Consider the following 13,273-nt stretch of genomic DNA (forward strand, 5'->3'; position numbering starts at 1 on the left):
ATGAACGCGAGGAGGAGGACCCGTCGTGGGCCACCCGTGCCTCGACTGGCGCTGCTGGTGCTGGTGCTGGTTCTGGCGACGCGCCCCGACGGTTCCGGGGCTCAGCGGACGCCACCGGCTTGGAGGCAGCAGATCCGCTGGGAGAACCGGGGTCGCCACTACAGCCTCTTCAACAGCGCTGCCCGTTTCTTGCCAGCCCGAGGAGCCGCAGCGGCTCCGGAGCCGCAGACCTTCTACCTGAGCGCCGACGGCGCGTCGTCCGCGGGAAGGAGCGCCGAGGAAGAAGGGTCGGGCACCGGGACGAGCCCGCGGACGGTCACAGGAGCCGGTGTCAGAGCAGCCGGCGGGGTCGGAGGGGCTGGGCGGCGCGACAGAGCGACGGCCCGGAGCGACCGCCGGGGGTCTCCTTGGCTCTCCCCGAACAGCGTCTACGACCGTCCCGCCGTCCGGCCGGGCTCAGCCCGACAGAGGTTCGGTAAGCCACCCCCGCCCCTCCCCCCCCCGACGACGCGGTGGAGGGTTGATGGGGAGGGGGGCGAGCAGGGGGGTCCGGGAGGAGGTAGAGGCGGGTGGTGGAGTGGGTGGGTGAGCTTTGCATCTCCCTCGCTTTGGGAACAGCCTATCCTGCGGGGTTAACAGATAATCAGAGTTGGAAGGGACCTAGTAGGTCATCTAGTCCAACCCCCCACCCCCCTAAGCTGGAGACCCTGCACCATTTCTGACAGGTGGCAGTCCAATCTCTTCTTGAAGGTCTCAAGTGATGATGCTCCCACAACTTCCGAAGGCAACTTCTGTTCCATGGGTTGATTGTTCTCCCTGTCAGAAAGTTTCTCCTTATTTCCAGGTTGAATCTCTCCTGGATCAGTTTCCATCCATTGTTTCTTGTCTGGCCTTCGGGTGCTTTAAAAAATAGCTTGACCCCTTCCTCCTCCTCTCTGTGGCAGTCCCTCAAATATTGGAAGACCGCTATCATGTCTCCCCTGGTCCTTCTCCTCCCTAGACTAGCCAGGCCTAGTTCCTGTAACTGTTCTTCATATGTTTTAGCCTCCAGACCTCTAATCATTTTTGTTGCTCTTCTCTGTACTTTTTCTAGAGTCTGAACAACATTTTTTATAATGCGGTGAACAAAACTGGATGCAGTACTGGTTGTTGCCACAGTCCCAACTGCAGAGCATCTAGAATTGTATTTGCTCAAAATTGGAAAAATGAAAAAAAAAAAATTCCGATGGAGGAGGAGGAGGTGATTGAGAAAATATTGGAATATGCAGAAATGAGTGCAGAGATTGGACTGCCATTGGTCAGAAATGATGCAGGATCTCCCACTTGGGCAGGGGGTTGGACTAGATGACCTATAAGGTCCCTTCCAACTCTGATTATCTGTTTATCTGAGTAGGTTCACACTAGCAATTAGAGAGCAAGAAGAAAGAGAGAATTATAAGGTTTGGGATCTATTTTTACGGATGGTTGGGAAGTGAAGCAAGAAATTTAATGACACTAATAGTGACACTGATAGATAATGTTGAAGAGGCTGTAATAGGAATGTAAACTCAGTAAGATTTGGAATCTATTTTTATGGATGGTTAGAAAACAAAGCAAGAAATTAAATGACACTGAAATAATGATATACTATGATAGATAATATTGAAGGGGCTGTAATAGGAATGTAAACACAGTAAGAAAGGTATACAGATGTTATTGTGTTCACAAGATATAATGTACCCCAATCGACACACTGTATAATTGAAAGAGAATTTTATTTGTTGTTTTTGTTATTTTTTAAAAAAAGATTAAAAGAGAGCTGGAAGGGGAGGTGGGAAGAAGATTGCTGAAAGAAATAAAATCATTAGGAATTAGTTACTAATAATTAAGAATAATTAGTTTTAGGAAAGGATGAAACTCCGTTGGGTTGCCCGCTTCGGTAGCTGAAGACTGTTCCCCGGTAGACTGTTCCCTCCTAGAATCAAAATCAGGATAGAGCTAGAAGGGACCTTGGAGGTCTTCTAGTCCAGCCCCCTGTTCAAGCAGGTGACCCTATCCCATTTCAGACAAATAGCTGTCCAATCTCTTCTTAAAGACCTCCAGGGATGAAGCAGCCACAACTTCTGGTGGCAGGTAGTTCCACTGGTTAATTGTCCTCACTGTTAGGAAATTTCTCCTTAGTTCTAAGTTGCTTCTCTCCTTGATTAGTTTCCATCCATTGTTTCTTCTCCTGTCTTCTGGTGCTTTGGAAAATAAGTTGACCCTGTCCTCTTCTTTGGGGTAGCCCTTCAAATACTGGAAGACTGCTATCATGCCTCCCCTAGTCCTTCTTCTCTCTAGACCAGCCATACTCAAATCTTGCAAACCGTTCTTTGTATGGTTTAACGTCCAGGCCTTTAATCATCTTAGTTGCTCTTCTCTGCACTTTTTCCTAAAAGTCTCGACCTCTTTTGTTTTTTTGTAATGTGGTGACCAAAACTGGATGTAGGATTCCAGGTGTGGCCTTACTAAGGCTTCATAAAATGGTAGTAATACTTCATGTGATTTTGAGACTGTGCCTCTGTTTACACAACCCAGGGTTGTATTAGCTTTTTTTGCTGCGGCTGCTGCACACAGCTGGCTCGTGTTTAAGGCATTGTCCACTTAAAACTCCAATGTTCCTCTCACAGTTACTGGTTTTCAGCCAGATTTCACCTAACCTGTATTTGCCTCTTTACCTGCCCAGGTGTAAAACCTTTGCTTTTCTCCACATTAAATGTATGTACAACAATCCTGTTAGGTAGGCCAGGACTATTTATTTGTAGCAGGGATGCAAAGGTAGTGTGCTTGGACACAGAGTGTTTAAGGTGAAGATCAGAATAATGAGTTCGGGTTACCTGAGTTCCAGGTAACTAAAGACAATATTTGGATTATCCCATCCCCTGTTCCTGTTATCAGTTTAGATCTCTTTCTTTTTTTCCCCCGTCTGATTTAGTCCCCCAAGACAATTTGATGATGAAGTGAAGGGAGATTCTCGTGAATACAGAATAAATTCTCGTGAATACAGAATAAATATGATATAGGAGAGGAAAGCATGATGGAGAGAGATGGGAAAGGAAGGGTTGACAATTAGATGAACGGAAAAAGTGGGGAAGGATGGGCAGATGAGAGAGGAAGAGAAAGGAGGGAGGGATATAGGATTTGAGAAAAGGAAGGAAGGATGGATGGAAGGAAAATGGGACTCAAAAATAGAAGGGAAGAGGGGAGGGAGAGAGTGAAAGGAAGGAGAGAGAGAAAAGAAAGAACTAGATGACAAAAGGGATGGAGGGAGGAAGAGAGGAGGATGGGAGGAAGAGAGGGAGGAAGGAAGGATGGGAAAGGAAGGGCTGACAAACAGATGAATGGAAAGAAGGAAGGAATGATAGATGAAACAGGAGAGGGAGAGTGGAGGGGAAAAGGAGGTTGATTAAGGATGAAAGGAAAAGGAGACGCAACTAGAAAGGGAGAAGGGAGGGAGAGAAGGAAAGAAAGAAAGGAGAGAGAAGAAAGAAGGAATACATGACAAGAGGGAGGAGAGAAGGAAGGAAGGAGAATGGAGGAAGGGAAGAAGAGACAAAGAGAAAGAAGAGGAAGGGAGGAAAGGAGGAAGGAAGGAAGGAAGGAAGGAAGGAAGGAAGGAAGGAAGGAAGGAAGGAAGGAAGGAAGGAAGGAAGGAAGACCTCCCACTATCAAGATTGGACTGCCATTTGTCAGAAATGGTGTAGGGTCTCCCACTTGGGCAGGGAGGGTTGGACTAGATGACCTACAAGGTCCCTTCCAACTCTGATTATCTGTTATTTGTTAAGCAACAGGCCTCTCCTCTCCAAATCTCCCTTTGAATGAACGCTTCCAAAACCTGGGTAAAGTACCACAAATTGGATAAAAGTGGTTTTTCTTTGGGTAGCAACATACCTGCCTATTCTCCAGCACTACAGGGTCCTTTGAAGTATTTTACCTCGTTGAGAAGGGGGAAAAAAGACTTTCTCGGAAGCTGTTTTTTGGGTAGGGCAAGAAAAAGTTTGGGAAACATTGCTTTGTTTCTTCTCTGGAGAATCCACTTCCCTTATTTTGCTCCCTGCCCGATGGGGACAGTGTCCCTTTTTATTTATCCATCAGAAAACACCCTTCTCCTAACAGAGTTGGAAGGGACCCTTGTAGGTCATCTAGTCCAACCCACCCACCCAAGCAACTCCTGAGGTTCTCCCCTCCTTCTCTGCAGGGCTGTCATTCAGAAATGCAAGCCGTTGCTCTCATTTTGCTGCTTCCCGGTCTCTCCTTTTCAGACCTGCCAGATTTGGTCCCCGACCCGTATTTTCTACAAGCATCCACCTACATCGAGAAAGTCCAGTTGTATGCCTTGGAGTGCGCAGCGGAAGAAAACTGCCTTGCGAGGTAGGCCACAAAGCTTGCTCGATTGGTTGTCTTTTTTTTTAATCATCTATAAGCCTCTCCGGGTCGTCTCATTACAGAGAGCGGCAGATACAAATTTAACAGGACAACGGAGTTGGAAGGGACCTCGGAGATCTTCCAGCCCAACCTCTGCTCAAGCAGGAGATCTAAGACCATTTCAGACAAGTGGCTGCCCAGTCTCTTCTTTAAAAACCTCCAGTGATTTCTTCTGGAGATGAGTCATTCCAATGATTATTATTATTATTTTACTGTTAAGAAATGTACCCTCAATTCTAGGTTGGATCTTCCCTTGGTTAGTTTCCATCCGTTGCTTCTTGTCCTGCCTGATTGTCAACTCATAAAACGATCTTATGACTGTTTTGGTAGTTGTCATTAAAAAGTGGGGGGGAGAGGAAGGAAATCTGGAAACTGCAGTGCAGCAGTTTAGAAGCGAAAGCACATTCCAACTCTTCTCTTTAAAAGACTGTAACTAAACGAGCAGAGCTTTTGCCTGTGAATATATTTCATTGGAGAACGTGAATGATGACAACCAGCCCGTGAAGGTGCTCAGTTGGAAAATCTGATTGATGACACGCCCGGGGGGGAGGAGGGAAACAGGGTCACAGGGGACTGTAAATTATGTGTGCCAGAGTTGGCTTCGCACAGGGCAGGGCCACTATGTCCCCTCTAATGAATCCTTTGAAGTTTTGTTTTTTTTTAAGTTTGGCTCGAGAATCACAATTTAATTAGGGCGATTTCTGGAATCCTGACACAGGTGCTTTGGAAAATAAGTTAACGTCCCTCTTCTTCGTGGCAGCCCCTGAGATACTGGAACACAGCTATCACGTCATCTGTAGTTCTCTTCTAAATATTTACAGAATACAGAACAACAGGGTTGGAGGGGACCTTTGAGATCTTCTAGTCCAGCCCTCCTTATGGCATCCTAGAAAAACGGTTGTCCAATCTCTTCTTAAAACCTTCCACTGTTGGAGCAACCGTAATTTCTGGAGGCAAATGATTCCACAAATTAATTGTTCTCACTGTCAGCAAATTTCTCCTTAATTCCAGGTTAATTCTCCTTAATTCCAGCAACCTAGAACTAAGGAGAAAATTCCTGACAGTGAGAACAATTAATCAGTGGAACAACTTGCCTCTGGAAGTTGTAAATGCTCCAACACTGGAAGTTTTTAAGAAGATGTTGGATAACCATTTGTCTGAAGTAGTGTAGGGTTTCCTGCCTAGGCAGGGGGTTGGACTAGAAGACCTCCGAGGTCCCTTCCAACTCTGCTATTCCGTTGTCCCAAAGGTGATTTTTTTTTTCAAGAGGCAACTGGACTTTCTTATTTTGGCTTTGAAGACGTTTCTCTTCTCATCCAAGGAGCTTCTTCAGCTCTGAAGAAGCTTCTTGGATGAGAAGCAAAATGTCTTTTAAAAAAAGAACCCAGAAATTCCAGTCACCTTTAGGAAAACCATGAGCTGGATGACTGAGAGCCTCCGTAAACATCTCCTTATCCTGTTATTTCACTGGTTGTGGTGCTGGTTTTTGCGCACCGAAGTGCAAGAGCCAGTTCTCTTAAGGGGATGTTTGCAAACCTCAGCCTCTCCAGCCAAAATCTCTCCTTGCCAGTGACCAAGGAAAATTACAGTCCGAAAGCAGAATCAGGAATATTCTCCTGCAAAAATTGGGAGTGGGGGAGAAAGGAATGTTTACACTTCAGCTGGATCTAAAGAAGGTCTAAACTTGGGGAAAGTCGTGTGGTTGTCTCTTTTACAGATTTCCAGCTTGGAAAGGGCCAGGATTGAGGGGCGGTTTCCTGTAAACACTTCGACAAAGTGGCTTCTGAGGCCGGCCAGGTGGCATAGAAGGGTCACTCATTCCTCGCCACTCTTTGACTGTTTGCTTAGTTGATCAATTGGTTATTTCTCTTTCTCTGCCCGTCCCCAGCCTTCCCTAGATAACCGATAGTCCTCGACGTAAGACCAGAACTGATCCCAAGATTTTTTCTTTTTAAAAAAAAAAAAAATTGTATTAAATTTTACACTTTGAAAAACAAATCACATTTACAATTTTTGCAGTAATTTATCGACTTTTCTGTATTCATTGACATACATACATCTTATTTTATTTTATTTTTATTTGTTAAGCAATTATAAGATAAGGATAAACATAGTTATGAATGCATGAAATGGGTACATATAAGAAAAATAAAAGAAACAATAGGACAGGGACGGTAGGCACATTGGTGCGCTTATGCACGCCCCCTACAGATCTCTAAGGAAAGGGTTGAGGTCAATAGTAGACAGTTTAAGGTTGAAGTTTTGGGGGTTTGGGGAAGAAACCACAGAGTCAGGTAGAGTATTCCAGACATTGACCACTCTGTTGCTGAAGTGGTATTTCCTGCAGTCAAGTTTGGTGCGGTTAACCTTGAGTTTGTATCTATTGTGTGTTCTTCTGTTGTTACGGTTGAAGCTGAAGTAGTCATTGACAGGTAGGACATTGCAATGTATGATTTTATATACTATACTTAGATCGGACCGAAGACGGCGTAATTCAAGGTTTTCTCGGTCTAGAATTTCAAGTCTGGTGGCATAAGGTATTCTGCAATGAGTAGAGGAATGGAGAACATACACACACACACACACACACACACACACACCATTTACATTTTGCACTGTCTTTTATTCCTGGTACCAAACCAAACATACAGTTTTTCCCAGACTGCAAAGTATTCTTTTTCCTCCCTTCTCCTGCAATTCCATTGTAAGTTTATTCATTTCTGCACAATCCATACTTTTCATTATTCTAGCTGCTGTCAAGATGTGCATTATTATATATTCAATATCTTTCTTGTAATCACCTCTCATTATCCCTAGTAAGAACATTTCAGGCTTAAGTTCTGCTTTTAAACAGATTATTTATTGCAACCAGATCCTTATTTTTTTTCCAATATATTTTTATTTATGAATAAATATTTTCAAAACAGTGTGCTGTCCAGGCCAGCAGCTTCTTCAAAGTAGAAATGTGGCACTTGGGTAAAGACAGATTTGTAAAATGAAGAAAAAAGGCCATCTTGAAACAGAAGGTATAGTACACCTTTTCAGAGAGAGAGAGAGAGAGAGAGAGAGAGAGAGAGAGAGAGATACACATACACCCACACACAAACACACACATATATATATTTACATAAAAGTCAAAGAGAAATTTAAAAGAGAAAAGAGAAAAGAAGAGGGGAGGGGGAGGAGAGGAAAGGAGATGGAAAGAAAGAGAAAGAGAGAGAAAGATGGAAGGAAGGGAGGAAGGAAAAGAAAGAAAGAAAGAAAGAAAGAAAGAAAGAAAGAAAGAAAGAAAGAAAGAAAGAAAGAAATTAAAAAATAAAGAAATAAAGAAATAAATCAACCATAAACAGCATTATTTTTCCAGCAAATGCTGGAATAAGCCAGCAAGTGAGTTATATTGACTTACAACTATAATTGGGACCAGAAAATTCATCATTAATTGATGCGGTCATTAAGCGAGACATCAAATGGCCATGATAGTATTCCCTGTCAGCTTCCCCAGTGACTTTGCTTCAAGGAAATCATTTAGGAAGGCCCCCAATAGCCAACACGAGATCCAGGGACCCTGCAACATTCATGAAGGTTAGCCAGTTTCCTAGTGATCGTGTAATCACAGGGATGTCCAATGGTCGTAAGCGCGAGGACTGGGTGTAAGTCCCTTTTCTTCAGTGCCATTTCAACATCTGCTCAACAGTTGGGTCATAAGGCAAGGACCACCTCTAACACGAGAGGCAGCCACTCAGTTCCAGCGGACGAAGTCTTCCAATCCTTTTTTATGTCTTCCTCCATTTTTCCCCGCAGATCCGCTTACCGGCCCGGGGTGAGCAGGATCAGCTCCCGAGTCCTGCTTCGGTTCCCCCAAAGAGTGAAGAATCAAGGAACGGTGGACTTCCTCCCAGTGAAGCCGCGACACCAGTGGGAGTGGCACAGCTGTCACCAGTAAGTGAGCCTAGCGGCGTGGGGACGATTGGGCGACGAGATTGACTCGTTTATGTTTAATATATATATATATATATATATACCAAGAAATAAAGGGAGACTAAGGTAAAGGTAGGGACGTGATGGCTCAGTGACTAAGATGCTAAGCTTGTCAATCAGAAAGGTCATGAGTTCGGCGGTTCGAATCCCTAGCGCCGCGTCATGGAGTGAGCTCCCATTACTTGTCCCAGCTTCTGCCAACCTAGCAGTTTCAAAGCATGTAAACAAAAGCAAGTAGAAAAATAGGGACCCCTTTGGTGGGAAAGTAACAGCGTTCCATGCGCCTTTGGTGTTTAGTCATGCCGGCCACGTGACCACGGAGACGTCTTCGGACAGCACTGGCTCTTCGGCTTTGTAATGGAGATGAGCATCGTACCCTAGAGCCAGAAACAACAAGCACGCATTAGTCATTCCCGACTCTAGGGTCCTTCCAGCCAATGTAGAAAATTCCTATTGGGGCCTCATGGAGTTCCAGGCAGTCCTCGACTGATGTCAAGGAAACCAGTTGTTAAGTGAGTCGCACTCAGTTTGACAACCTTTTTTGCCATGGTTGTTAAGTGAAACATTATAGTTATTAAATGAATCAGGCAGATGTTAACACTGCTACCATCATAAATACATGCCAGTGCCTAAATTCTGATCACATGGCTGTGGAGATGCTGCAATGGTCATAATTGTAAGGACCTGGCTATAAGTCACTTTTTTCAGGGGTTTTAGCTTTGGCCGGTCGCTAAAAAAATTGTTGTAAAATGAGGACTTTGCCTGCAGCTTCTAATAACCTTCTTTCTTTCAGGCATTATCATAGCATGGAAGCCTTCAGCAACTATGACCTTCTGGATGCCGTCTCCCATGAGAAGGTGGCGGAAGGTCATAAAGCCAGTTTCTGCCTGGAGGACACTTCTTGCGATGCCGGGGTCCGTCGACGCTATGCGTGCACTGCTCATATTCAGGTATGCAATGGCTGACTGGATCTGCCCACCTCCACAAGCCGCGGTGCTTATCCATTGTATATAGATTTTATTAGCTTATAAAATGTTCGTCATAATCCCTTGTGGGATGAAGTCTGGACAACTGAATGGAGCTGAGTGTTTCCTGGCCGATACCTTTCCTGTCACCAATGTGGAGTTTTGTTCGGCGGATATATTTTCATTGGGCCCAGAGAGAGAAATATCTGCCTCTGTCTAGGATGGAACTCACAGCCTCCTGATTGTGAGGCAAGAGCTAGGCCACCTCTAGGCCACCACACCACTCTTATTAGCTTATAAAATAAAATAGAAAAATACAAAAGCAAATAGTAGGGAACAAAGGAGAGGGAAAGAGGAAAGGGGAAGTGTAGAAAAGAAAGGGAAAATTGTGTTGACTTCCAGTCTCCCTCTGGTGCAGTAGAATAAGACAGTTACCTCAAAACCTCAACATTTTACTTTTCCATAACAGTATACACTAGCCCCATGATGTTGAACCTGTGGCACGCAGACCCATTTGGGTCGGCATGCGAACTGCAGGCAAACTTACCTCACTGGGCATGCGCGCGCCTCACAGCTGATTTTCGGCTGGTTTGAGGCTGTTTTTTGGCCTCCCAAAGGCTTGAGGAAGGCTTCTGTAGGCTCTGCAGGCCAAAAACTAGCCCCGTTTCGTCACTTTCTGTTTTTCCAAAAATACATGCGCATGCGTAGGGGGCATTGTGGGAGGTGAACATTGCCTTCTGGGTGCTGGCACGCGAATGTGAGCATACAAGCGCGCATACAATTTTTGGCACAGGAGCCCAAAAAGGTTAGCCAGCACTGCACTAGCCATTTCTGAATAACAAATCAATCTCATCGGTAAAACCCAAACTCAACGTTTCATTTGTTTTTTCCTCCCACCTCGAGCACAAAGTCCATAAACGGTTTCCACGTAGAAACAACGTAGTTGTGATTTTTCTTTGATCAAAATGGCCAATTCAGACATCTCTGCTCACTCCATCAAAAGCCGCAGTGATTATCCATTTTATATAGATTTTATTCGCTTATGAAAGAAAATAGGAAAATACAAAAGCAAATAGTAGGGAACAAAGGAGAGGGAAAGAGGAAAAGGGGAAGTGTTGGTAAGAAGAGGAAAGGCGCTGCGGGGGGAACAGCATTGATTTCTGGATTCCCTCTGGTGAAGTAGAATAAGACAGTTACCTCAAACCTCCACTTTTTACTTTTCCACAATATTATAAACTAGCCATTTCTATTAACAACCAATCAATTTAAATCCAGGGTGTCAAATTCAAGGCCTGTGGGCCAGATCCAGGGCCACTCTGGAAACAGTGAAGGACCAGCCCGTGGTGCCTCTGCTAGTGAAAATGGAGCTCGGGAGGACCGCATGTGGCCCTCTGAAGGCTCCGTCTTCGGCGCGACGGCCTCCTGCAGCCCTCTGCCAGCAAAAACGGAGCTCACGCGCAGGGGGGGGGAATTCTTGGAGTTGAAGTCCACACAGCTTCAAATAACCAATGGAACAGAAGTTGCCTTCAGAAGTTTCATCCCTGGAAACTTTCAAGAAGAGACTAGACTGCCATCTGTCAGAAACGGTGTAGGGTCTCCTGCTTGGGCAAGGGTTGGACTAAATGACCTCCAAGGCCCCTTCCAACTCTGTTATTCTGTCATTTTTAAATTGCTGAAGCAGACTTGAGGCGAAATTAGGTTTATCGTAATTCTGCTTTCCGCTGGTGGTTTGTAGCTGCCTAGAGTTTGTGTGTAGGACTGGCGGCCATATGCGATTCCTCCATAAATAGAAATAAATGTCATTTTTCCCCCTCTCTCCTCAGGGTCTGAGCCCAGGCTGCTACGATACCTACCATGCCAATATTGACTGCCAGTGGATTGATATTACCGATGTCCCTCCTGGAAATTATATTCTCAAGGTAAATCCTCATCATCAGTGAATTTTGTCCCATTGTTATGACCTTTCTTACCACGGTTGTTAAGCAAACCACCGCCGTTTTTAAGTTGGAAACACGGTTATTAAGTGAATCTGGCTTCCCCATTGACTTTGCTGGTCAGAAGGTCGCAAAAGGGGATCAAGTGACCCCCAAAATTGCGACCATCGTAAACACAAGTAGTCCTCGACTTACGACCACAACTGAGCCAAGAATGTATGTGACTAAGTGAGCTTTGCCCCATTGTATGAATTTTCTTGCCACTGTTAAGTGAAACACTGCATTTGATAAGCTAGTAACCCGGTTGTTAAGCGAATCCGGCTTCCCCATGGACTTCGCTCATCAGATGGTCACAAAAGGGGATCACAGGACTCTGGGACACTGCAACTGTCATAAATATGAGCCAGCTCTCAAGAATTCAAATGTAACTCATCTGACCACAGGGATGCTGCAATGATCATAAGTGTGAAAAAACAGCCATAAGTCCCTTTCTTAATCGCCACTGTAACTTCGAATGGTCACAAAACAAACTGTTGTAAGTTGAGGACTACATGAGCCAGTTGTGAAGCATCCGAATTTTGATCACATGACCACGGGTTGCCACAGGCATAAGTGTGAAAAACGGTCATAAGTCACTTTTTCCGGCATCCGTTTTACCTTTGGTCACTCAGTGAGCTGTCGTAAGTTGAGGAGTACCAGTTTTGCCCTAATTTTGAGCCACTATCTGTTGCGGGTGATGAGGACAAGGATAGTCCTGAGCAAGAAGGAAAGACCACCTCCGGAGGCCAAGGGATGGAGCGTGACAGATTTCTTGTCCTTCTTTTTTTGAGGTGACCGTCAACCCTGATTTCCTGGTGGCTGAGTCGGACTTCTCCAACAATGTTGTCCGGTGTGATATTATGTACACAGGGGTGTACGTCGACACACACAACTGCCAAATTACAAGGTATCCCCAAGGGCAATACGACTTAGATTGGCGGGTTGAATCATCGGGGTCTCCCGCGAGGGGAGGGAGATCAAACCAGGCAAGATGGCGGAAGCGTCGTTACCACCCAAGCCCCACCTCCTTGTGCGGGAGTTTACAAAAGGGTCGGAGTTTAAATCTCAAGGCTTCATTGGCCCTCTTCCTTTTTCGGTCTCTTCCTGGAGACATCATTCATGGTAAGACCTAGAACCCGTCTTCATGATATCTAAGGGTGATGTGGAATGGGTTCCCCTGGAGATTCCCCACACACACAAAATTGAGGGGACAGTCTTGCCTTCAAGATGCAAGGCCTTTTGTCAAGAGACAGGAAACAGAACAATGGAGGAAGAAATCCGAGATAGTGTTCTGACCCAGTTCCACAAACACAACAAAGCCTCTGATATGAACTCAAAAGATTCCTATATTAGGAATGCCGGCAAACCCTGGCAAAAAGTTTTACTTGGCGGCCAGAAGATGAATAGTTATCTGCCAAACCTATTCATCTCCGCCCCCTGCCTTTTATCCCCAGAGCTAGGGTGGGGCTTCGCTAGCAGCAGTAGCTCTTCTTGTCCCAAGGACCGGCCCATAGATTTCCACTGCTCTCCTCTCCTTTGCCTTCTGAGTATCCACACGTCAGGCACTGGCTGTTCCTCCTCTTCCTCATCAACCACCTCCAGATCTGGGGGCTGTTGACTCTCCATCTGAGGGCTGACAGAAGGCCCAGGGTCCTCCCCCCCCCCTCTCTCTCACACACACACACAATTCCACTCCCTCTTTCCCCTCGGAGCTCCTGAGTTGCCATGATGCTGACTCTAACTCCCACTCCGCCTCCGCCTCCTCCTCCTCTGCTTCGGCTGCTGGAGGGGCAGGTGGCGGGTAGAAGTTGCGTTGACATGCGACTTCGGGCATCTTTGTGGACCTTGGTGACAGAAAGGCACAACTGGCAAGATGGAGTCGGCGGTCCCAGGAATGGAGGGCAAGGCATGTGC

The 13,273-nt window shown here is 45.6% G+C and overlaps 1 protein-coding gene across 1 annotated transcript in view; it reads left to right on the forward strand.

Annotated features, from left to right (window-relative positions):
- The window catches only part of LOC113450353 (protein-lysine 6-oxidase-like), a 20,671-nt gene continuing 7,398 nt past the window's right edge, over positions 1-13,273 (forward strand). Inside the window, exons 1-6 of the mRNA XM_087936270.1 lie at positions 1-475; positions 4,281-4,389; positions 8,245-8,382; positions 9,215-9,371; positions 11,210-11,305; positions 12,151-12,266. Of these exons, the coding sequence (XP_087792396.1) occupies positions 1-475; positions 4,281-4,389; positions 8,245-8,382; positions 9,215-9,371; positions 11,210-11,305; positions 12,151-12,266 (1,091 nt within the window). The remainder of the gene's footprint in view (positions 476-4,280; positions 4,390-8,244; positions 8,383-9,214; positions 9,372-11,209; positions 11,306-12,150; positions 12,267-13,273) is intronic.

The sequence above is a fragment of the Pseudonaja textilis genome, chromosome 1, assembly GCF_049901715.1.
Source record: "Pseudonaja textilis isolate UNSWEBS1 chromosome 1, rPseTex1.2, whole genome shotgun sequence".
NCBI lineage: Eukaryota > Metazoa > Chordata > Lepidosauria > Squamata > Elapidae > Pseudonaja > Pseudonaja textilis.